We start from the raw sequence: 27,036 nt of genomic DNA on the forward strand, positions 1-27,036 counted from the left end.
AAGTAAATTGATATTAGACTTGATTTTTTAGAGCGCTAAATAATTATCCTCCTTTAAAATAGATGCCCATGGGCATTTGCAGCTGATTGTTTCTTAGGAAACAAGGCACCATGTCTGTGTGGATGGGTAGAGATATATACAAATGATATACATCACATTAACAAAATTGTCATTTATTGGAGCTTTTAAAGGTTAGTCAGTACCTTCATGGGACAGAGATTATATTTTCAATAATGATTTTTGTTGACAAACTGAGTAAATTAGAGTTTTGTCCATCCATCTGGAGCAAGAGGAAATTTTGTTGGTTTAACATATACAATTAAATTGAGTTGAAATCTGTTCTAAACAAAAATTGAAAACAAATTAAATGATCAGTCAATGTGATGTTTGTGGTTATAGCTCTTGTGTATATTTGGATATGTTGAGAAAAAAAAAAAAAAGCTGTGCAGCATTGCCAGATATTTTATTTTATTCCAAGAGGGAAAAATAGTGAGTTGGCAGCATTTGAAACTGACTGTAAAGTATTACATTTAATGATAATTTGTTTATATATTGGTATGGGCCATACATTTATTCCTATAGATAAAGTTAATTATGTGGCACATTAGTAGCCACTAGTGTTGAAATCAAGCAATCTCAAGTTCAGCTAATAAAGTGTATTTATCTTTGTTGTTATTGTTAATCTTTCCTGGTAGCCATGAGTAGGACCTTTCATTCTGATGTTTGAAAACACTTGTATTAATACCATGAATTTTTTAAGGCTCCAACGCTTGGAAATTGACATTTGTAAAATTAGTGCCTATCTTTCTCTCTTATTATAATTTATTTCCCTAATTTTATGACTTTGAGATGGCTTCCAGTGACTTATTGCATCAAAAATGATACTGAGTAAGAAAAGATTGTGCTTTATAGTTAGTGATTTATTGGTGCTGACTTGGGTTTTGTGCTTAAGCAAATGAGTTCAAACTGGAGTCATTTGAAACATTCTTGGTTCTCTGGTTAAAGTTTAAATTCAACCATTAGAAGGTTATGCTATTTTACCAAGTTTAACTCCTGAGCCATTTATTTTTCCAAGTTAGCTACATTCAATTATGAATTTGAATGTAGTTTGCATTCAAGTATTGATGGAAGAATCACTCTCTGTTATGCATTTCATTTGGTATATTGACAGAAAACTGAAATTCCAATATATAATATATTATTTTTCTTTCCCCTTTTTCTCTTAAAATTATGTACTTAAAAAATGTCTGAGACTTTCCAGTAACTTTCTAATTCATTGTTTAGTTCAATTGTATTAAAAATCACATTAACTAGGTATGGGAAAAATCAGCCATAATTGTTAATTGAAATTATTCTGTATAATAACTTGCAGACTTAGTACATCTTTTGTAACTTGTGGATACTAATACTATTTCATGAATATATTGCTCAGGACTCTTTGTTGCAAGTAATACAAATGAAGTTCAAAGTATTTTAGTACAGATAAATTTGCTGGCTTACATAATGCCATGGTCTAGGAAAATTCTTGCTTCAGACATAGCTATATCCAGGAGCTCAAACAAGCTCACTGGTGATCTTTGTCTTTCCACTCTGCGTTGGCTTCTTTCTGTAATAAACTAATTCTTTTAGCCATCAGCACTAGCCACCTTATACCCTGGAAACTCTCAGTCCAGTGAAAACAAAGATTTTTATCCTGTGTGATCTCAGAAGAAGTCATGAAATTAAATTCTATGATCTGGGACATAATGATACCATCCCTGACCCAATCTCTGTGGCTAGGAGGTTGGAATGTATCAGTGGTTGACGAATGTGGTCCCTGAACAATCCTCAGCAGCATTGCCTGGGATCTTGTTAGAAATGCATTTTCTCAGGCCACATCCCAGATCGAATGAATCTGAAAATCTGGCAAACTCCATTGTAACAAATCTATATGATTCTGATGCACTCTCAATTTTGAGAACCACTACAATATACTAATTGGTTAGACCAGGGTCATGTGCACAACCCAAGAGTTTGAGTGTAAGTTTAACCCCACAGAAAGCCTATAGAAAAGAAATCTGAGGAACTGATACCAGGGAAGAGAAAGAGCAGATGCTGTGCTGACAAAAAGGAGAGATGCCTACTCTAATGAGATTTCCGCCCATTGGTGAGGTTTCCCGTTGTTTCTAATTCCATTATTTCTCAGAACACTGCTGGTTATGTTCCCCTCCAGAAAACCAATGTTTCAATTAAGCAAATACATTCTCCTCTAGGATAGTCTAAATTTCATCTGCAAATAGGGGATGGCCAACCTTGAAAGGTTTCCAGACCATATTATTTTCTTATCAAATACTTCCCAAATTCAGAGGAAATAGACTAATACAATTAAAGCCTTCATTAGTAAGCCCAACTTCTCCCCTGTGATAATAGATTCACATTGCTGCAAAAGTTCTCAGTGAAAATAACGGTAATGCTTACAGAATTTTAGGGAAGGTGGCCAGCACTGTAGTATTATCCAAAATAATTTTAGAACATTTTAAAAATAAAACACCTCACAAAATAGATGAGTGTAGTTTTTCATACTGCCAAAGTTTTTTGGTTTTTGTTTTTTACTGGATTTGGGACATTTACACTTATTATCCAGGGAAAAACAGCAGAGTGCATGCCAGTGTGTTTCAAGTTATCTGCTCACAAGAATCATTTGGGCACTTGTTATAAATACAGCCCCTAAGATTCTTTTTCAGGATATTAATATTTATAAAGTCAGGAATGGAAAGGGGGAATTTGTGTTGTCTCAGGGAATTCATAAGACCTGGCATGTTGAAAACACTGTAATGGTGAAGAGTAAGGATGCTGGAGTCATCTAGTATGGGCTCAAATCACGCTTGTAACTCTTGCAAGCTGGAGGTAAGCTGTTCAACCTTGTCAAGCCTCAAATGTCACTTGCCATGAGTACCATTTCTTGCTGGTGTTCTTTTTCTATTCTCTTGAAGAATCTACCTGATTCACCTTCTTATTTCTTATGTTACAGATAGAAGACATGCAGTGGGGTAAAGGAGTCCGAGAGATACCCCCATCGGTGTGCACACTACCATGTAAACCTGGACAGAGAAAGAAGACACAGAAAGGAACTCCTTGCTGTTGGACCTGTGAGCCTTGTGATGGTTACCAGTATCAGTTTGATGAGATGACATGCCAACATTGCCCCTATGACCAGAGGCCCAATGAAAATCGAACTGGTTGCCAGGATATTCCCATCATCAAACTGGAGTGGCACTCCCCCTGGGCTGTGATTCCTGTCTTCCTGGCAATGTTGGGGATCATTGCCACCATCTTTGTCATGGCCACTTTCATCCGCTACAATGACACGCCCATTGTCCGGGCATCTGGGCGGGAGCTCAGCTATGTTCTTTTGACAGGCATCTTTCTTTGCTACATCATCACTTTCCTGATGATTGCCAAACCTGATGTGGCAGTGTGTTCATTCCGGCGTGTTTTCTTGGGCTTGGGTATGTGCATCAGTTATGCAGCCCTTTTGACGAAAACAAATCGGATTTACCGCATATTTGAGCAGGGCAAGAAATCAGTGACGGCTCCCAGACTCATAAGCCCAACATCGCAACTGGCAATCACTTCCAGTTTAATATCAGTTCAGCTTCTAGGTGTTTTCATTTGGTTTGGTGTTGATCCACCCAATATCATCATAGACTATGATGAACATAAAACAATGAACCCTGAGCAGGCCAGAGGAGTTCTCAAGTGTGACATTACAGATCTCCAAATCATTTGCTCCTTGGGATATAGCATTCTTCTCATGGTCACATGTACTGTGTATGCCATCAAGACTCGAGGTGTACCAGAGAATTTTAATGAAGCCAAGCCCATTGGATTCACTATGTACACGACATGTATAGTATGGCTTGCCTTCATTCCAATTTTTTTTGGCACTGCTCAATCAGCGGAAAAGGTAAGTGAAAATGCACATCATAACATGTTTTTCAAAAATGTGTTTATTTTTGTAAGTGCTGAAACTAAATTGATTGCATAAAGTAAGAAGTTTTGTATATGCAGAATGGTATTCCCACGAGTAGAAAACTAACTCAAGCCTTAGTAGGCTTCAGTGCTACAAGAATCTAAAACTTTGCCACATTCATTCCACTGGAAACCAACCAGATGTAGCCTTTTCAAATTAACATTTATTATAGCATTATTAAATGTAATGAGAGATTATCTAGTATAAAATTGTCTAATCTACCTAAAACAACTCTTCATAATCACTCATTCCCCACCTTTTCTACTTACACACATATTTTTAGGGGATGGGAAAAGAGGAGCACAGTATCTTCTCTTCCAGGTGGGAATGTGTGATGGTCATTACTATCACCAGTGTAAATGTTCTCTCTCTCTTCCTAGTGGCTACCTAGGCTATCACTGTCCATTGGATCTAGTACTCAAGCTATACAACAAAGTAGAGTTGCCCAGTTGTATATGTACAATATATACCCAGATGGGTGAATATAGGAAAGATTTGGTTAGCATTTCACCATAGGCTCCCTACAACTAGATAGACATTAATCACGTCCAGCAATTCAGAGTGAGATCAGAGGTGCAACTTTCTAAAAAAAGGAAGAGGCAGTATTTGGTGTAGAGGGAGTATCATCAAGCTGTGCAAATCTGTGGCCAACATATTTGCTAGTGCACATGCACCTTCAAGGTAGTTATAAGTCTTGTGAATCTTTGATTTAGACAGCCCTATGGCATTGCTTCTAGGCATGATTCTTATACATCTGACTCCTATACTCACCTACATGACTGTAGTGTTGTATAATATCAACTCTAATATATTGATACTGATAAGATATGGTATCTTTCACTCAATGTAGGCAGCTCTGGCAGGTTGATACACCTGTGACTTACAGTTCTAACTGACACATTCTGCACAAGAGGGTCTAGGGATAGTTTGACTAGATGTTAGGGCATTGGGGTTCTAGTCTGGTTCCATGTTACTTTGGGCAAATCTCTGAAACATTCAGGGACTTTAATGGGAAAACAGGGATTGGCTTAGACTGTCTAAAAATTTGCAACAAGTCTGTGTATCCAGAAATTAGATTAATCTAGTTTTTCATTGTTACCTCTGTTCATAATCATGCAAAGGATTAATGGCATTTTACTAATTTCCCAACTGAAAAGATATATTTTACCTAAATTATATAATTCAGAGGCTATAATTTTAAACCATGTTTTTAAAAAAGTAAATTTTCATGAAACCATACAGAATTCTAAAATCAAGGACAGTGAATGATTCCAGATTATGGTTTTAGTCATAAAGTAGTTTAGAGAAAGTTCTTCTAAAATATATGCTCAATAAGCATAGCATGTTTCAATTTCATAATGCATGTTTACTGTCTGTGAAACCAACTTGAATATCATTTTATTCTGTCTATTCCTGAGCCACAGAAATAGTAAAATATGAGTTAGAGTAGTAAAATACAAGAGAGTGAAGAAAAAATAGGTATATTCCAGTAAGTTGATAACTATACAAATTTTTATAGGGAATGATGAGTATCATAAAAGCCTATGGAGATAATAATTATTTTCTTATTAAAACAACTCAATGCCTCATGCAGCAAGTTAAAGACATTAAAACCTTTCCTGTAAGTTTATTCTTGTGGAATATAAGAAGTAAAAATAATTATAGAGGTTTTATAGATGAGTCTGATTATAATGCCTTTTGACAATACATGTCTCTATCATTTCATTGTTCATTTCTAGTCATGATTATGGATCTTTCAGTAAGGTCACAGGCATAATTTACACATTCATTTAAAAACCTGAAAATGAAACAAGGTATCAGGAGTTGAATTCTAGTTGTTCTAGAGAACACTATGTTTGTAGAATTGGAGTGTGGGGAAATTTAAGCTGTCTTCGAGAAGTATGCTTTTTATCCTAGAGTTTTAGAAGGAACGTATTTTTCTTTGTGTATTCTTGATGGGCTATGAAGTTTTATGTGGTTGATTGACACAATTAAAGGTATAGAACTGCCAAATGGGAACAGTAAATTATATAAAAATGCACATGAACTTATCATAGGCATATGGCTAGAGAAGTATGAACAACCAATGAGAAAATACCAGTGCATATACATGAAACTATGGCATTTAAATTTTGGAAAGTGGCAAATTATCAAATGTAACAAGGAGATCATAGCAAAAGGGATTTTTGCCAAGCCAGCAACCTACAGAATCACAACATTCTCATTTTTGTTTAGACCTAACAGTTTAAGTATTTTAAGTCAAAGAATTATATTATAACAGAAAAAATAAAATTTGGCAGTGAGTTCAATAATAACAATTTACCGTTGTAAGAAATTGAATTTATATTGATTATGCTGGGAATATCTGTAAAAATTTTTGTCAAATTTATTAGCACAACATAAAGAGCAAGCAGTGTTCTTTTTCTTATTTTTTTGTGTGAAATATTAACCCCCATGAAGTTTATTTTTGCTTTTGTTAAGGAGGATACAGGAGACCACTGCTATAGTGTTTTATCACTGTTAACCCCATGACTTCTAGAATGAGCATCTCACCTCATGGCCAGGGATGGAAATGGTGAACTTTAACCACAAGAGACTGATTCCTGCTTCAGGAATATTTAGGTGACTGTAATGATGCAAGAACACACTAAAACTGGTACATTAATAGCACAGTAGACGCTGGCTGGCCCAATGTGATGTGATAACATCCCATTATTTTGTTGAAGACTAGAATGCTTTCTATAAAAAGCAAAAGCTTGCCTTCTGGTTGTATCTATATGGGGAGTTGCACATCTAGAAAAAGAAGTATGCTTTAGATAGGGAAAATACAGGCTACCCTGTTGAAACCTGAAAAAGTCTATAGATGATATGTTCATCTAGAGCTTTCTAGCCAGTTGTTGCCAGATGAGCTTTTTAGGTGAGTTAACATATGCTTATACACAGGCAGGGAGACAATGCTTTTGCAATATGACTCTACAAAGGGAAAATAGATCTTGATACATAATGAATGGAATCAGAGGTTCTCAGAGGTCTTTCTTTGTGTATAAGTGTGCTTGTTTAGATAGGAGGATGGTGAGATGAGGAAAAACAAAAAGACTGAGGCAATTGAAGAGCAGAGAAAATTGCTAAAATGGAATAGTTGCTTGAAGAAAGAATCATGTCCTCTAAAATGGCACCCACAGGCCACTGTTCTGTGCATATTATAACAGAACCAGGGTACAGTGCAAAACTTAAAAACTTAATTTGATTTCCACTGGAGCATTCAGTCACTAAATGACCAAACTGGGGCAATTATTGGCTAACTTTCAGCCAGTTAAGGGTTCTTATCTCAGTGGTTCTTCAAATTGTGTTCGTGATCATCCCCTGAGGAATTTTTTTAACAGATTATTGCATGTCTCCCCAACCCTGTAATCCCCTACTGGTTGACTGGTCTAGAATGGGGCATAGAACTATTCATTTTTCTTTTCTTTTGTTCAGGAAAAATTATTTTATTTTTAAAGTTGTAATTGACATAATAATTGTACATATTTGTAGCAGTTGTGAATGGTAGTTCATTCTTGATTTGGCTCTCTTTAAGTCTGTTATTGGTATATAGGAATGCTTGTGATTTTTGCACATTGATTTTGTATCCTAAGACTTTGCTAAAGTTGCTTATCAGTTTCAGGAGATTTGGAGCTGAGACAAGGGGGTCTTCTAGATATACGATCATGTCATCTGTAAATAGAGACAATTTGACTTCCTTCTTTCCTATTCGAATACCCTTTATTTCTTTTTCTTGCCTGATTGCTCTGGCTAGAGCTTCTAGTACTATATTGAATAGGAATGGTGAGAGAGGGCATCCTTGTCTAGTGCCAGATTTCAAAGGGAATGCTTCCAGTTTTTGCCCATTCAGCATGATATTGGCTGTTGGTTTGTCATAAATAGCTTTTATTATTTTGAGATACGTTCCGTCAATACCTAGTTTATTGAGGGTTTTTAGCATAAAGGGCTGTTGAATTTTGTCAAAGGCCTTCTATGCACCAATTGAGATAATCATGTGGTTTTTGTCTTCAGTTCTGTTTATATGATGGATTACATTTATAGACTTGCGTATGTTGAAGCAGGCTTGCATCCCCGGGATGAAGCCTACTTTATTATGGTGGATAAGCTTTTTGATGTGCCGTTGCAGTCGGCTTGCCAGTATTTTATTGAAGATTTTTGCATCTGTGTTCATCATGAATATCGGCCTGAAGTTTTCTTTTCTTGTTGAGTCTCTGTCGGGTTTTGGTATCAGGATGATGTAGGGACATGGATGAACCTGGAAACCATCATTCTCAGCAAACTGACACAAGAGCAGAAAATCAAATGCCACATGTTCTCACTCATAGGCGGGTGTTGAACAATGAGAACACATGGACACAGGGAGGGGAGCACTACACACTGGGGTCTGTTGGGGGGAAATGGGGGAGGGACAATGGGGGTGGGGAGTTGGGGACAGATAACATGGGGAGAAATGCCAGATATAGGTGAAGGGGAAGAAGGCAGCAAATCACACTGCCATGTGTGTACCTATGCAACAATCTTGCATGTTCTTCACATGTACTCCAAAACCTAAAATGCAATAAAAACAAAAACAAACAAAAAAATAATTGTACATATTTATAGGGTACAATGTGATGTTTTAATGCATGTAGATGATATAATCATCAAATTGGGATAATTACCATATCTTTAAACATTTGTCATTTTTTAATTTTAATTTTAAATTTATTATACTTTAAGTTCTGGGGTACACGTGCAGAACGTGCAGGTTTATAACATAGGTATACACATGCCATGGTGGTTTGCTGCCCTGTCATCTACATTAGATATTTCTCCTAATGCTATTCCTCCCCAATCCCCTTGTCCCCTGCTATTCCTCCCCTAGCCCTCTACCCCTCAACAAGTGTGTGATGTTCCTCTCCCTGTGTCCATGTGTTCTCATTGTTCAATATCCACTTATGAGTAAGAACACGTGGTGTTTAGTTTTCTGTTCTTGTGTCATTTTGCTGAGAATGATGGTTTCCAGTTTCATCCTTTTTTATGGCTGCATAGTATTCCATAGTGTATATGTGCCACATTTTCTTTATCCAGTCTATCATTGATGGACATTTGGGTTGTTTCCAAGTCTTTGCTTTTGTGAACCATGTCATTATAAACATAAGTATGCATGTGTCTTTATAATAGAATGATTTCTAATCCTTTGTATTTACCCAGTAATGGGATTGCTAGGTCAAATGGTATTTCTATTTCTAAATCCTTGAGGCATCCTCACACTGTCTTCCATAATGGTTGAACTAATTTATATTCTCACTTTTCAAGCTTTATGGAAAAATGCCAATGGACGCCAACCATGCTTTTTAAAAGCCTCACTACTTTCTTCCCATTTACAGAAGACATCCTGTAAATATTTACTTGATTCTTAATTTCAGAACCTTTGGGAATAAATTAACTCTCATTTCAAGCAAAGGGGAGGTCCAGAAATCAAGGAACCAGGAGATCAGAAAGACACTAACCCACAGTCAAAGACAAAGTCAAGGATTAGAATATTTGAATGAAACATCACTCCCAAGACTTGAGCCAGAGACCATTAAAAAGTCAGGACCAAGTCCCTGGCCTTGGGACCAGAGATAGATAGTGACAGAGTAGGTAGACAGTGGTGTTCCCCAGGGGTATTTTAGAGGAGCTGAGAATATAGACCAAGAACTTTTGATCTTCTGCATGTAACAGCTCCTCAGAATCTGAACACAAAGTAAAATCTGCCTAGAACTAATACAGGGATCAGAAATATTGGGCAGGTAGATAAAGGTTTCTTTTACATGCCCAAGGCAGACATCACTAATCAATTATGGCATACTTCCCCTGTGCCCTGGTATGGTCTTTAAATCTTTTTCAACACAGTTTTAAGACAAGGACTATTAACAGAACAGAACTGGAATGAATTTGAGATCCATATGCTATTTCTGATTTAGTTTCAGATTCTTGATACCACTTCCCATTCAGCTATTTCCTCTCATTGGGTGAAAAACAATGATAGTTTTTATAAAGATTACTCTACTTAAAGAATAGTCAAAGAATTGGGGTGTGCTTTAATTCTTTTGTTTGTTTGTTTTATTTCTGATTACAAACTTTTTTTGTTAAATTGCCAAATTCCATCCAGCAAGGGGCAGCCCTAGTTCTCTAAGGAAGCTATATATTAGTTTATGCTTCTGTACTATTTGATTTGATTAAAATTTTATCATGGTCTTTCAGCAATTAAACTTAAAATGACAAAACATGTACTCTGCCCCTGGTACTCTGTTTAGGACTGTGATGCAGAGATAAAGAAAACCGTGTTCTTTTCCATTAGGAACTAATAAACTAATGGTCAACATAGGTCTTCAAACAAACATTGAATCAGTGAAAAATATTACAGTTGTAGCACAAAGAATAAAGGAAAGGCACACGGAGAAAGAGCTTCCACTTAGGCTTCACAGACAATTCACAAGTGGAATTGTCATATTTAGAGAAAGTTTAGAGGCAGAGAAAGTAGCATGACAATGTAGTAAGAAATTATATCACGTGTTAAAAAGGGAGGGAGGTTTACAACACATAACACAGAGAGGAGACAGATTGCACTTACACAACTTTGACTCTTGTAAAATGTGAGAGTATAATAACCAGAATTAATGAAACTCATTTTATGTGCAAATTTTGGAACAATGTGAACCCCACTGTTTCTCTCCCAAATTAAACTTTGGCAAGAGTCATATCTTTTCCATGTGGTGGGCCAAGTTAATTTAAAATATTCTAGCTTGTAAGCTGAAGCATCTCTTTGTCTACTTTAAGAGGAAATATGGACTTACATGCATGTTGAATTCTGCATGGTCTTTCCTCTGATGCAATCCACCACCCTCTGGTTTTGTGGGGCTGGACTTTATAGCAGAGGCAAAGATGTAGTAAAAAGCAACAAAAGCCAAATTGTGAAGAGCTCCGTTTTACTTTTCTCCTTGAATCTTTAAAGAGTCACCAGAAGTTTCTAAATGTAGGAGAAACGTGAGCATAATGTATTTTGAAATGAGAATTTTAGAGACAGTGCTTGAAGATGAACAAGGGGGAAAAGCAGCTAGATGTAAGAAAACTAGTTGAGTATCTATTATAATAATTTGACAAAAGATAGATAGCACTGGTTTGAAGAAGTCCTTCAAACCAGGGATGGGAAAGGATGGAGTAGCTTTGAAAGCTATTTTGGACTTTTTAAGCATTAAAAAAATATGTGAATTATGTTGATTTGTTATGTCAATAGAAATACATTTTGAAAATTTGTTTAATTCTGAAAATAACATTGCCCACTATTTAATCTTTTTTTTTTCTTTAATCAACAACAACTAAGCAAAGAAAGATAACTCTCATTATCCTACACCCTAGAGATAATCAATGTCCAATCATCCGGTGGTAACATCTAGCCATATAAACATATGCACATTTACACACATACCCAAAATTATTTGAAAACAAAAATCCATATTTTCTCTTCTACTGTGCTTAGTAAGAACCTTCACCTTGCTTTGGAACACAGGGGTGAGGGGGGTCCCAGTGCATAGTTTTTGCTGATGCCATTTGTGCACTCATGCCGTGATAGGAACTCATACTGATTTAGAGATCTTGCTTCTGCTGTTGGGTTTTGTCTGTTCATGTTCCTACCAGAAGCCTATGAAACTACTTCCTTTCTGTTGCCTGCTGTGACCTTGGTGATAACTGAGCTTCTCTCTAAACAGCTGTCAGAAACCAGCTGTTTACAAGGCCAGTTTACAAGGCAAGTTAGCCAGTGGCTTGGGATAGTCCAGTTCTCTTTCTTCCTGCCATAATGCATCAGCTAATTTCAGATTCAGCTACTTGGGATAATTGGAGTCTCAACCATCTTGGACCATTGCTCCAGCTAGAACAGCCACTTCAGCAGGTAAAAATAAATGGCCTTTCTAAAACTGAACTGAACTAGAACTAAAAAGGGAATAACTTACTACATTAAAAGAAAGGCTTTAATCACTGGAAGTTTGAACATAGTGATACTCAGAAAGAGAAATTCCTGCTAAATGAGAAGACTCAACAACAGACCTTGAATCTTCCCGCCACCTCCCATGGAGAGCTCCCTGGAGCTCACTTTTCCCCATAGGTGTCTTGCATTTTGAGAACTCAGCCACTAAGAGACACAGCCATAGGGACCCAGGCCTTACATTTATAAGCAGAACTAGGATAAACTAACACATCTCTGTTCTCTAGCTTTTCTCAAAGCATCAGAAATCATCTCTCATTTTCAGAAAGAATCTCTCTCAAAGCACAGGAAACCATAACAGAGCATGGTCTGCTAATGGGCAGTCAGGGGTCTGTTAAACCCTGGGCTCAATAGATATAGGTCACAATACTGGCCCAACTGTGAATTCTTTCCAGCCTCTTTTGCCTTCTTTTCTTCTGGTCCTAGAAGCTGGTTTTGGGGGGCATTTTCTTTAACCCCACTATCCTATACTGCTTTGAGCCTAATCATTGTACATTCTGGGTGTATCACTTAACTTATTTGGTCTTCACTTCTTTCCTGTTCACCATGGGTCTATTCATTTCTACCTCTACGTTTAAGAGAAAATAAAATCTTTAAATTGCTTAGCGTACAAATTTAAAAGACTGATGATACAAGATGATAATGAGGATAAAGAACAGCCAGAACACTCATATAGTGCCAGTAGGAATATAAAATGTGGTACAACCGCTTTGGAAAACAGCTCGCCAGGTATTTTAAAAATTACATACGTACCTACCATACTGCTCCAGCCATTCGTCTTATGTATTTTTCCCAAGAGAAAAGAAATAGTGTATTTATATAAAGACCTGTACGTGAGGTTTGTGTTTTGTTTTGTAGCTTTATTTCTAATAGCCCCACCCTGAAAATAACACAAGTGTTCCTGAAAACGTAAATAGATAAAAAATTGGGGGTGGGTTTATCCACAAAATGGAATGCTACTCTGCAGTAAAAAGCCATGGACCAGGCTGAGAGCATGGCTCATGCCTGTAATCCCAGCACTTTGGGAGGCTGAGGCGGAGGCATCACCTGAGGTCAGGAGTTCAAGACCACCCTGGCCAACATGGCGAAACCTCATCTCTACCTACAATACTAAAATTAGCTGGGTGTGGTGGTACATGTCTGTAATCCCAGCTACTTGGGAGGCTGATGCACAAGAGTTGCTTGAATCCAGGAGACAGAGCTTGCAGTGAGCTGAGATCACGCCACTGCACTCCAGCATGGGCAACAGAGCCAGACTCCATCACAAAAAAAAAATAAATAAATAAAAAGCAATGGATCATTGATGCATTCACCAGCATGGATAAATCTCAAAACAATGCTGATTAAGGCCAGGCGCAGTGCCTCACACCTGTAATCCCAGCACTTTGGGACTTTGGGAGGCCGAGGTGGGTGGATCACCTGAGGTCAGGAGTTCGAGACCAGCCTGGTCAATATGGCGAAACCTTGTCTCTACTAAAAGTACAAAATTAGCCAGGCGTGGTAGTGGGTTCCTGTAATTCCAGCTACTCAGGAGGCTGCAGCAGGAGAATAGCTTGAACCAGGGAGGCAGAGGTTGCTGTGAGCTGAGGTCACAGCGCTGCACTCCAGCCTCGGTGACAAGAGTGAGACTCTGTCTCAGAAAAAAAAAAAAAAAAATGCTGATTAAAAGACCACAGACATAAAGGAACATATAATGTATGATTCAATTTATATCAATTTTTAATTACTCAAATTAATCTATAGTGACAGAAAAGTCAGTTGTTGCCTATAAATAAGCAGAGAAGGACTGATAAATTACAAAGGGCATGAGAAAATTTTGGGGGTAATATGGGTTCACTCTCCTGCTTGTGGTGATGGGTTCACAGATATGTAAGTCAAAATTGATCAATTTGCATACTTCAACATGAATAGTTCATTATATATTAATTATATCTCCATAAACCCATTACAAATTGCTTTATTCAGAAACCCTTCTCTTTCTCTCCTCTTCCTCTTTTTTTCTTGAAATGTAATCATTAAGTGGCCTTATGCCAACTGGCCTGTTTGCCCAGTACTGAACCTAGAAATATATTTGTAATGATATTAGAATTGTGCAAATGAGAGTATATAAAACTCTTTAAACATTTTCTACCTGGTAAATGCTCAGTAAAGGATAACTTTATTCTTCTACCCTAGGTTCCCCTTAGCAAAATATGTCTATCTAGGCATTGGCAGCAAAATATGTCCCCAGAAGGTAAAATAGTCATATATCTGAGGTAACTGTCAGTAGAGGCTGTGTTTTAAGTTAGTGGGACTGTAAGAGCTGACACTGGAGAGGTGGATAGAGATAAAGCCCTGGAAGACCCTGTGTGCCCTATTTAGGAGCCTGGAGTTTATTTTTCAAACAAGGGGAGAAGTGTTCCAATGGCTTATGGGACAGTGTGCGACACGCTTGGGCTTACGCTTTAGAAAATTACTCATTGCGGCTGGGCGCGGTGGCTCACGCCTGTAATCCCAGCACTTTGGGAGGCCGAGGCGGGTGGATCACGAGGTCAAGAGATCGAGACCATCCTGGTCAACATGGTGAAACCCCGTCTCTACTAAAAATACAAAAAATCAGCTGGGCATGGTGGCGCGTGCCTGTAATCCCAGCTACTCAGGAGGCTGAGGCAGGAGAATTGCCTGAACCCAGGAGGCGGAGGTTGCGGTGAGCAGAGATCGCGCCATTGCACTCCAGCCTGGGTAACAAGAGCGAAACTCTGTCTCAAAAAAAAAAAAAAAAAATTACTCATTGCTTATAAGTAAGGAATTGCTTGACAGTTAAGATGTGAAATTTTACCCTGGGAAGACAGGCAGTGACTACCAGTCATGATTTAAATGGACTTTCTTTATGCTCATATTTTTAGACCCAGGTTAGCGCACAACCTCAAGGGTGAGAAAGAATGAGAATAGTCTCTTGGAGCAAAAATTGAATCAGAGCTGGAAGTCACCTATAGCACCTTTACTTCCCCCGTCAGAAAGAGGCCAGCAAACCCCTTATACCAAAGAACATTAGATGACAACTCAGCATATGATCTTCCTCTCATCTCTGCTTCATAGGACGTTTGGTGGGGAGGAAACGTGAACGAGGGCTTCAGTCTATACCCTTCCTCCCCAAGTAAAGCATGAGACTTTGGAATGAGACTGAAACACCATGATAATGTTTGTATATTACAGGGAATCATAAGAATTGTGGTTGAAGAGTATCCGTATACTAGAAATACTGCCCATATACAGCCTTCCTTGTTTTGGTATATTCTCACTGCATTACCACAACACTAGTGTCTTCTGAGTATAATGGATCCCTGGCTATTAAACTGCAAGCAGTTCCTAATGAACAAAGCTATCCTTAAATGACTGGCACTTGGGGTGTAAGAGTTCAGGGCACACGCCACCTGCTCTGGAGTTACACACCTTCAGATGGCTCAGCTTGTTACCTTTTATAATACATTTGGTTGCTCTCTACCCACCCAGCTCAGGACCACATTTTGCTCTCTTGGTCTGACTGGATTTGGCCATAAAGTTTTCTGGTCATAAGCCATTGAGAGGTGAGCAACCTCAAATAAATAGGCATCCAATTGCAGTCTTCAAGGACGAACCCAGTGGAATATCCCAACTCAACAAAAGCCACATTTTCCATCTAAGTCTCATGTACATGATGGTGTTGGGGAAGTAAAAGGGTTACAGATAGTCAATAGAGAGATCATAGAGAAAGGTATATTGTGGCAAGGAATGTAAAAGACAGGTTAATGCCACTAATCTCATTGATAGCACTCCCCTGAGGCTCTCAATGTCTCTGTATACCTGAAGGAGGAAACTCACTCAGTGAGTCATCAGTAGAAATCTGTTGGTGGACAAATGAATGACTGAAACAAAACATCCCATTTTCCTTCTCATATTGCAGGCTCTTCATCCTCACTTTCAACTTAGATGTGATCTCACGTTAGTGATTTATCACTTGCAAAGGACTTAGATTGTTTCCAAAGAGCCTTGATTTACACATAAGGAGTCAGTTGTTCACACCTAGGAGATTCTGGCTAACAGACCCAAAGCCCTAGATCAGATTGTAATGATTCGGTTTTAGCATCAAGGCCCGATATTTGGGCTGGAAAAATCTGCCTTCCAATTCTATCAATTCTGTTGTGTTTCTCTGGTAACCTTCCCAGTTCCCTGTCAAAGTGACTAGGTTGAGGCATCATGGCCAAATTACATTGTTGATGAGGTGAAGGCTGCTGCCTGGTGTTACACCAAATGCCAGGTGAATGGAGTCCTTGGTTTTAACCCAGCCACCAGATCATTATCTTTTTGTTTTATGTTTTAGATCTTGAAGTATGGAAGTATCCTGTACATTATTATTTTTTTTTTATTGTACTTTAACTTCTGGGTACAGGTGTAGATCTTGCAGGATTGTTGCATAGGTACATACATGCCATGGTGGTTTGCTGTCTCCATCCCCCATCACCTATATTAGGCATTTCTCCCAATGTTACCCCTCCCCAACCTTCCCATCCCCTGCTGTTCCTCCCCTAGCCCCCCAACCCCCATGTTCCCCTCCCTGTGTCCATGTGTTCTCATTGTTCAACACCTGCCTATGAGTGAGAACATGCTATGTTTGGTTCTCTGTTCTTGTGTCAGTTTGCTGAGAATAATGGTTTCCAGATTCATCTGTGTCTTTACAAAATGAACTCATCATTTTTTATAGCAGCACAGTATTCCCTGGTGTATATGTGCCACATTTTCTTTGTCCAGTCTGTCATTCATGGGCATTTGGGTTGGTTCCAGGTCTTCGCTATTGTAAGCAGTGCCACAATGAACACATGTATGCATGTGTCTTTATAATAAAATGATTTATAATCCTTTGGGTATATACCCAGTAATGGGATTGCTGGGTCAAATGGAATTTCTATTTCTAGATCCTTGAGGAATCACCACACTGTCTTCCACAAGGGTTGAACTAAGTTACACTCCCACCAACAATATAAAAAGAGTTCCAGTTTCTCCACAGTGACTCCAGCATGTGTTATCTCCAAATTTTTTAATAATTGCCATTCTAACTGGCATGAGATGATATCTCACTGTGGTTTTGTTTTGCATTTCTCTAATGACCTGGGATGACGAGCATTATTTTCATGTTTCTTGGCCTCATAAATGTCTTCTTTTGAAAAGTATCTGTTTATATCCTTCACCCACTTTCTTATGGAGTTGTTTGGTTTTTTTCTTGTATATTAGTTTTAGTTCTTTGTAGATTCTGGATATTAGTCCTTTGTCAGACGGGTAGCTTGCAAAAAATTTTCCCATTCTGTTGGTTGCTGGTTCACTCTGATGATTGTTTCTTTTGCTGTGCAGAAACTTTTAAGTTTCATTAGATCCCATTTGCCTATTTTGGCTTTTGTTGCCATTGCTTTTGGTGTTTTTGTCATGAAGTCCTTGCCTATGCCTATGTCCTGAATGGTATTCTTAGGTTCACCTCTAGGGTTTTTATGGTGTTAGGTCTTATGCTTAAATCTTTAATCCATCTGAAGTAAATTTTAGTGTAAGGTATAAAGAAGGGGTCTAGTTTTAGCTTTCTACACATGGCTAGCCAGCTTTCCCAATACCATTTATTAAACAGGGAATTCTTTCCCCATTGTTTGTTTTTCTCAGGTTTGTCAAAGATCAGATAGTTTTAGATGGGTGGCATTACTTCTGAGGCCTCTGTTCTGTTCCATTCATCTATTTCTCTGTTTTGGTACCAGTACCACACTGTTTTGATTACTGTAGCCTTGTAGTATAGTTTGAAATCAGGTAGCATGATGCATCCGGCTTTGTTCTTTGTCTTGAAGACAAAGATTAGGATTGTCTTGACTATGAGGGCTCTCTTTTGGTTCCATATTAAGTTTACAGTCATTTTTTTCCAGTTCTGTGCAGAAGATCAATGGTAGCTTGATGGGGATAGCACTGAATATATAAATTACCTTGGGCGGTATGGCCATTTTCACGATATTAATTTTTCCTAACCATGAGCACGGAACGTTTTTCCATCTGTTTGTGCCCTCTCTTACTTCCTTGAGCAGTAGTTTGTAGTTCTCCTTAAAGAGATCCTTCACATCTTTTGTTGTAATCCTAGGTATTTTATTTTCTTTGTAGCAATTGTGAATGGGAGTTCACTCATGATTTGGCTCTCTGTTTGTCTGTTATTTGTGAATGCTTGTGGTTTTTGCAGTCTGATTTTGTATACTGAAACTTTGCTGATGTTGCTTATCAGCCTAAAGAGATTTTGGTCTGAAAGGATGGGGTGTTCTAAATATTACAATCATGTTGTCTACAAATAGAGAAAATTTGACTTCCTCTTTTCCTAACTGAATACGCTTAGTTTCTTTTTCTTGCCTGATTGCTCTGGCTAGAACTTCCAATACTATACTGAATAGGAACTGGGAGAGACAGCATCCTTGTCTAGTGCCAGTTTTCAAAGGAAATGCTTACAGTTTTTGCCCATTCAGTATGATATTAGCTGTGGGTTTGTCATAAATAGCTTTTATTATTTTGAGATACATTCCATCTATACCTAGTTTATTGAGAGTTTTTAGCATAAAGGGCTGTTGAATTTTTTTTGAAGGCCTTCTCTGCATCTGTTGAGATGATCATATGGCTTTTGTCTTTCGTTCTGTTTATGTGATGGATTATGTTTATATATTTGTGTATGTTGAGCCAGCCTTGTACCCCTGGGATGAAGCCTACTTGATTGTGGTGCATAAGCATTTTGATTGGCTGTTGGATTCAGTTTGCCAGTATTTTATTGAAAATTTTTGCATCAATGTTCATCATGGATATTGGCCTGAAGTTTTCCTTTTAAGTTCTGTCTCTGCCAGGTTTTAGTATCAGGATGATGTTGGTCTCATAAAATGAGTTAGGGAGGATTCTTTCTTTCTGTATTGTTTGGAATAGTTTCAGAAGGAATAGTACCAGTTCCTCTTTGTATGTCTGGTAGAATTCGGCTGCAAACCCATCTGGACCTGGACTCTTTTTAATAGCCTGGACTCAATTAATAGCCTACTAGGCTATTAATTGCTGCCTCAACTTCTAACCTTGTTATTGGTATATTCTGGGATTCAATTTCTTCCTGGTTTAGTCTTGGGAGGATGTAAGTGTTTAGTAATTTATCCATTTCTTCCAGATATACTGGTTTGTGTGAATAGAGTTGTTTGTAGTAATCTCTGTTGGTAGTTTGTATTTCTGTGGAATCAGTGGTGATATCCCCTTTATCATTTTCTATTGTATCTATTCAATTCTTCTCTCTTTTCTTTTTGATTAGTATGGCTAGCAATCTGTCTATTTTGTTGATCTTTTCAAAAAACCAACTCCTGGGTTTATTGATATTTTGAAGGATTTTTGTGTCTCTATCTCCGTCAGTTCTGTTCTGATCTTAGTAATTTCTTGTCTTCTGCTAGCTTTTGAATTTGTTTGATCTTGCTTCTCTAGTTCCTGTAATTGTGACAATAGGGTGTTGATTTTAGATCTTTCCTTGCTTCTCATATGGGCATTTATTGCTATGTAAATTTCCCTGTAGATACTGCCGTAAACGTGTCCCAGAGATTCTGGTACATTGTGTCTTCATTCTTACTGGTTTCAAAGAACATCTTTATTTCTGCCTTCATTTCATTGTTTATCCAGTCATCATTCAGAAGCAAGTTGTTCAGCTTCCATGTAGTTGTGTGGTTTTGAGTGAGTCTTTTAATCCTGAGTTCTAATTTGATTGCACTGTGGTCTGAGAGTCTGGTTGTTATGATTTCTGTTATTTTGCATTTGCTGAGGAGTGATTTGCTTCCAATTATGTAGTCAATTGTAGAGTAAGTGTAATGTGGTGCTGAGTAGAATGTATATTCTGTGGATTTGGGGTGGAGAGTTCTGTAGATGTCTATTAGATCTGCCAGGTCCAGATCTGCATTCAAGTCCTGGATATCCTTGTTGATTTTCTGTCTCATTGATCTATCTAATATTGGCAGTGAGGTGTTAAAGTCTCCCACTGTTATTGTGTGGGCATCTGAATCTCTTTGCAGATCATTAAGAACTTGCTTTATGTATCTGGGTGCTCCTGTATTGGGTGCATATATATTTAGGATAGTTAGCTCTTCTTGTTGCATCGATCCTTTACAATTATGTAATGCCCTTGTCTCTTTTGATCTTTTTTGGTTTTAAGTCCATTTTATCCGAGACTAGGATTACAATATCTGCTTTTTTTTCCCCTCTCTCTCTTCATTTGCTTGGTAAATCTTCTTCCATCCCTTTATTTTGAGTCTATATGTGTCTTTGTACACGAGATGGGTCTCCTGAATACACCACACCGATGGGTCTTGACTTTTTATCCAGTTTGCCAGTCTGTGTCTTTTGATTGGGGCATTTAGGCCATTTACATTTAATGTTAATATTGTTGGGTATGAATTTGATCCCGCCATTTTGTTACTGGCTGGTGGTTTTGCCCATTAGTTGGTGCAGTTTCTTCATTGCGTTGTTGATCTTTACCATTTGGTATGTTTTTGCAGTGGCTGGTACTGGTTAATCCTTTCCACATTAGGACTTCCTTCAGGAGCTCTTGTAAGGCATGTCTGGTGGTGACAAAATCTCTCAGCAATTGCATGTCCTTAAAGGATTTCATTTCTTCTTCACTTATGAAGCTTAGTTTGGCTGGATATGAAATTCTAGGTGGAAAGTACTTTTCTTTAAGAATGTTGAATATTGACCCCCACTCTCTTCTGGCTTGTAGGGTTTCTGCCAAGAGATACGCTGTGAGTCTGATGGGCTTCCCTTTGTGGGTAACCCAATCTTTTTCTCTGGCTACCCTTAGCATTTTTTCCTTCATTTCAACCCTGGTGAATCTGACGATTATCTGCCTTGGGGTTGGTCTTCTTGAGGAATATTTTTGTAGTGTTCTCTGCATTTTTTGGACTTAAATATTGGCCTGCCTTGCTAGGTTGGGGAAGTTCTTCTAGATAATATCTTGAAGAGTGTTTTTCGACTTGGATTCATTCTCCCTGTCACATTCAGGTATACTGATCAAATGTAGATTAGGTCTTTTCACATAATCCCATATTTCCTGGAGGCTTTGTTCATTTCTTTTCACTCTTTTTTCTCTAATCTTGCCTTCTTGTTTTATTTCATTGAGTTGATCTTCAGTCTCCGATATCCTTTCTTCTGCTTGATTGAGTCGGCTATTGAAACTTGTGTATGCTTCGTGAAGCTCTCATACTGTGCTTTTCAGCTCCATCAAGTGTTTATGGTCTTCTCTAAGCTGGTTATTCTAGTTAGCATTTTGTCTAACCTTTGTTCAAGGTTTTTAGTTTCTTTGCATTGGGTTAGAACATGCTCCTTTAGCTCAGGGAAGTTTGTGATTACTCACCTTCTGAAGTGTGCTTCTGTCAATTCATCAAACTCATTCTCCATTCTGCTGGTGAGGAGTTGTGATCCCTTAGAGGAGAGGCGTTCTGGTCTTTGATGATTTCATCCTTTGTACACTGGTTTCTTCCCATCTTCATGGATTTATCTACCTTTGATCTTTGATGTTGGTGATTTCAATTGGGATCTCTGAGTGGACATCCTTTCTGGTGATATTGTAGCTATTTCTTTTTGTTTTTTAGTTTTCCTTCTAACAGTCAGGCCCCTCTGCTATAGGACTGCTGAAGGTCCACTCCAGACCTTGCTTGCTTGGGAATCAATCACCCACAGGGGATGCAGAACAGCAAGAGTTGCTGCCTGATGTTTCCTCTGGTAGCTTCATTCCAGAAGAGAATCTGCCAGGTTTCAGCCAGGGATCTACTGTATGAGGCATCTTTTTGGTGATACAGGGGTCAGGGAGCTGGTTGAGGAGGCAGTCTGTCCCTTGTCTCCCTGTAGAGGCGCTGCTGGGCTGCCACGGACTCAGTCCAGCTGCTGTGTAAGCTTCCTCTGGCTTTTGTTTACACAGGTGAGATTAGAACCACCTCCACAATGGCAGACACCCTTCCCCCCACTGAGCTCAATTGTCCTGGGTCAAGCTTGAACTGATGTGCTGGCTGTGGAACTCTCTAGTGAGAGGGCTTCAATTTGTTGGTCTTTGCGGGAGTGGGACCTGCCAGGCTGTATCGCCTATCTCTCTGCTTTCAGCTTCCTCTGTTTCTGGGGAGCCAGTAGCTCTGTCCCGCAGGCACTCCAGGCGCTAGTCAAAATGCCTGCCCAGGTCTTTGCTGACAACCCTTGGCATTGGCCAAAGCTGCCACTCAGATCTGTGCTGGTAACTCATGGCGCTTTTCAGCCCAGTAGGGATCTCCTAGTTTGTGGGTTGCAAAGGCTGTGGGAGAGGTGTAGTATCTGAACCAGACTGCCAGAGGGGGAAAAGTCCCTGATCCTCCAGCCAGTTGCACTTCCCAGGTGAGACAGCACCCTGCTCTGTCTCAGTTTGCCCTCCTTGGGCTACATCCACTGTCCAACCAGTCCCATTGATATGAACCTGGTACCTCAGTTGGAAATGTGGAGATCACTCACCTTCTGCATCTCTCTCACTGGGATCTGTGCTCCAGAGCTGTTCCTATTCAGCCATCTTGGCTGAATCCCCCTTGTACATTATTTTTTAAAGAAATTAACTGAGAAGTAAGGAACCACATAGATGTTTCTACTGCATATACTGAGGTTCAACTTAAATGCTGATTTTTCCCCCCAAATCTTCAGTGAGTGTATGGGACAGGGATAAGTGTTTTATAAGGTCTTGGCACCTTTGTATGAGTTTCTAAACTGGGACATTACCCAGATACAGTGTACTAGGAATGGGCCAGAATCTTAAGATACTTCAATGTTGACAGTATGGCAGCAGTGAATAAACAGTAGAGGCAAGTTGCTGGCACAGTCCATGGACTGAAATCTCTAGAAATGGCCAGGTAAGAGGAAATGTCCCTTATTATTCCAGGGTTGAGAGCTGTGTGGATGATTGGTAAGCAAGCTTATTTAATTTTAGATCCTAATAAAGAGCTTTGGGAAATGAAAGGGATCATCATTTGATTTTCTCATAGAAATCCAGTTTCCCATTGCAGTTGTTAGGAAAAGAAAATGTAAGGAAATGATTTCTTAATGGTGACACTGACAATCAGTCTGGCTGACGCAGAAGCACCAGTGTCTGTAACAGGTCCTCTGATGCCTAAAATTGAAAATTGTCTCTCTAATGTGCCTATGTGCTCCCATTCAGCTTTATGTTCCAATTGATTGCTTGGCTTATAACCAAAGGTGATTTTTTTGATCCAAGGCCTCCCTTCATGGAGGTCTAAAAAAAAAAAAACAAAAAAACCTGACTCATAGATGTACTGAAACAGCAACTATGGAAGGTTTCTGTTCTCTATAGTGATACTATATTTATTCCTTCAGTGCCTACCACCCCTGAGCTAGATATTCTAGGAGAGAGAGTTTTAAAATTATTTCCCTTTTGTTCAGAATGTCCCTCTGTTATTTAACTATCAATTTTTAAGCACCTGAATCATGACCTAAGACCCCAGCCAGTGAGGATCACATCACTTGCTTTTTAAAAAAGCCTTCCAGTGGCTTCTCATTGTCACTATTATTGTCATTGCCTCCTTGCCACCATTACAATTAGGACAGTATTCAGACTGTTTCTTAGAGCCCATGAGGTTTAGCTCAAGATCACAAAATGCAGCCCATGAGCCTGTCCAGTGAGTAACTTGTTTTTATAAATAAGATTTATTGGAACACAGCCACATCCATTCATCTGCGTAGTGCCTATATTTGCTTTTATTGCTACAAAGACAGAGTTGAATAGCTGTGACAGAGATCATATGACCTGCAAAGCTAAAAATATTTATAAACTGGAACTTTACCAGAAAAGCTTGCTGGATCTACCTTAGAAAATCTGTTGCCTTCCTAGCTTTCTGACCTTCATTTCCAATTTCTTCTCATCTTTGCTGGCTTCTCTTCAGTCTTGCTGCTATTTCTGCTCCCAAAAACCCCAGGGCCATATCCTTCCCAGGACCTTTGTTCAGGATGTATCTTCTTTTTAGGAAGCTGTCAGACAAACCTTCTCATGTTGTGTTCTTCCCACTACTCAAAGCTCGGCCTGCAGACACATATCATGATTTCCTTAACTCTCCTCCATCCCCGCTAAAGTGAGCACCACTCCAGTCATGTTCTATTTCTTCCTATGGATCAGTAACTTATTTCCCTTTTGGTTTGTTCATGTTTACCTGTATCTCCTCACTACAATCAAAGTACCTTAAATACAAGGCCTTGGTCTGTCTCTAGTTCTGCTTTGAATCCCTAGAGCTCCAAGCAGTGACTGGTACCTAGTAAGTGCTCAATAAATCCCTGTGAAATAGATGGAAGAATGAAGGAATGAATGAATAAATCTGTTGTGGAGTATGATACAGTTCCTACCCTCAATAAAGTGTTTAGAAGTAGAGAGAGCCATGTACACTAATGTCCTACACTAATGTCTATGAAAATAAGAAAATAGGTTTATAGCAAAAACAGCCTTGAGCGAGATCAGTCTTGCTGAGGGAATATGTGCATGAAAATTGTGCAGACAAAGCTAATAGTCAAGGATGAGCAAGCACTGGTAAAAAAGACTTTCTAAAGTTAAGAAATTGATTTTGAAGTTGAAACTGATTACCAGTGAATACATAAAAATGTCCAATCTCATATATAATTTTTAGTCTTCAGAATGATAAAGATGAAACAAAAAATACAGTAATATGCAGTGATGGTGAGGATGTGGGAAAATGATATACTTATCTATTGCGAATGAATGTCCAAACCGATCAAATATTTTAAGGAGGGTAGATTTATGCTGTATATTGAAAGCTTTTACAATATGAATAAGTTTTGGCCCAGTAATTCCATTTCTAGAATTTTTAAAAAGGGGAGAAATTAGAAACATTCTCAAAGATAGAGGTACCAAAATGTTCACCAGAACGTAAGTCACTAACAAAAGGGAACTAGTTAAGTGTATTATAGAGCTTCCACATAATACACTACTTAGAACTGTTAAAAATGATGGTGCAAATCAGTTTTTTGAATATTTTCTGTTTATCAATCACCAGGCCAAACACTTCATATAGATTACTTCTTGGAAACTCCACCCCAAACTATAGTTGGGATTGATATTATCCTCCTTTACAGAGTAGAAAATAGAGGATTACAAAAGTAAAGTGACTTATTTCCAAGGTCCCAGAGCAAGAAAGGAACAAAGAAAGTTGTTTATCAGGACCTGACTCACTTAATGCTCTGGGATATGGACAATAAAAATGATCAATGCTTTTACCCTGGACAAATTATTTGATCTTTCTGGGTTTCAGTTTCCTTGTTTATAAAATGAGAATAACAATAGTATTTGTCTCATAAGGTTATGAGGATTGAATGAGTTAATTCATTCTGTATGTATCTATATTAAAATATGCATGTACATATGTGTGCATAGCTATGTCCCAGGCACTGTGGTGCATGCAGAGGAGGCATCAACAAGCAAAATATAAATTTCCAAGACTGCATTCTAGGGGATGGAGACAGACTTTAAATGAATAAATGATGCATAAAGAGAATATCAGACTGCAGCAAATAAAAAACAACAGTAAATGGGAGAGGAAATACCATTATGGGGCACACAGTCTGCAATAAGGAATAGGGGCTCAGAGCAGGCCTCACTGAGAAGACAACTTTTGAACAAAGACATAGGAAGCAAACCATGAGAAGATCTGAAAGAAGAGCATTCCAGGTAGAAAGACCAGCAAGTGCAAGAGTCCTGAGGCAGAAGCATGTCAAGGCTATTTGAGAAATGACCAGAAGGGTAGTGTGAGCTAGGATAGGCATGGTAGGAGATGAGCCTAGAGGTCAGGTGGCAGGCAGAGCGCCAGCTCATGCAGAATCAGACTGGATGACATGCAAAGTCTTTAAGGATTTTGGATGGAGGCACAACATGATCTGACAGATTTCACAAGGATTTTACTGATCCTCCCAAATTCATTAATTTCATGTAGAGTACTCAAAACCATGTCTGGTACCTAGCTAGAGGCCAATAAAGGTTACATGTTTTTATTTGCAGTATTAACATCATCATCCTCTAACTTCAATACATTTCCCACAATTTCTTCAGGAAATATATATATGGAACAGGGAAACCTTCACCTTCCTTCATTCCCTTACAGGCTTGGGTATATGCCATTTGTCCACTGATGGAGAGAAGCTAGTTTGTGTTAAAAAACACAGGGAAACTGAATTCTAGCACCAACCCTACCCTTGCACTCAGCCTAGGAACTGTTAAAGCATGAGACCTAAGTAGGCTGGTAACCTCTTCCTTGGATGAGAGAATGAGGCTCCCACACATAATTACACAATAATGTAACAACATCTAGTAAGAGCACTTCCATGCAGATAAAGTGTCTTTCAAAATGCATTCCTCTGTACAGCTCTGACTCAACATTAATACTTTTGCATTTAAAATACTATTTTGATGAGATCATTTCTTGCGATTGCCTCACAAATTTTCTCCTTTTGGTATCATTAAAGTACAATTTTATGAGGTAGCAGATAATGAAAGAATGGCCCCACATTCATAGCCTTATTTTCCAGTGATTTTTGTGGTTATATCCAGTTTACTGGGTTTTGGCAGTTTCCATTTTCAAACCTTTATTCATGCATCCCACTAATGTCTACAAAAAACCACCTATGTGCCAGGTGTGTATTTAGGTGCCAGGGATGGAAAGGTGAACAAGATAAATTCATTGCCCTCATGGAGATCACATTCTATGGAAAAGTGAGACAATGTGCAAACAAACACATAGAAAATGATAGGAAGACATAGGAAAAGTTGAGGAAGATGGGAGATAAATCTTACCAGGACTTCTGTATTAGATGTGAATGGTCAGGAGGGCTTCTTGGAAGAGGTGCTTTTCAAGCAGAAACTTGCATGAAATGAGATAGCAAAATGAAAAGAGAAAAGGCGCTCAGAGGA

At 38.5% G+C, this 27,036-nt stretch overlaps 1 protein-coding gene across 4 annotated transcripts in view; it reads left to right on the top strand.

Moving 5' to 3' along the window:
* The window catches only part of GRM7 (glutamate metabotropic receptor 7), an 878,927-nt gene that overhangs the window by 700,732 nt on the left and 151,159 nt on the right, over positions 1-27,036 (top strand). For all 4 annotated transcript variants that reach the window (XM_032289679.1, XM_032289680.1, XM_032289681.1 and 1 more), the window contains one exon: positions 3,011-3,946. In XM_032289679.1, coding sequence (XP_032145570.1) covers positions 3,011-3,946 — 936 coding nt within the window. The remainder of the gene's footprint in view (positions 1-3,010; positions 3,947-27,036) is intronic.

The sequence above is a fragment of the Sapajus apella genome, unplaced genomic scaffold (genome assembly GCF_009761245.1).
Source record: "Sapajus apella isolate SASKATOON/1434 unplaced genomic scaffold, GSC_monkey_1.0 scaffold23, whole genome shotgun sequence".
In the NCBI taxonomy this organism is placed as follows: domain Eukaryota; kingdom Metazoa; phylum Chordata; class Mammalia; order Primates; family Cebidae; genus Sapajus; species Sapajus apella.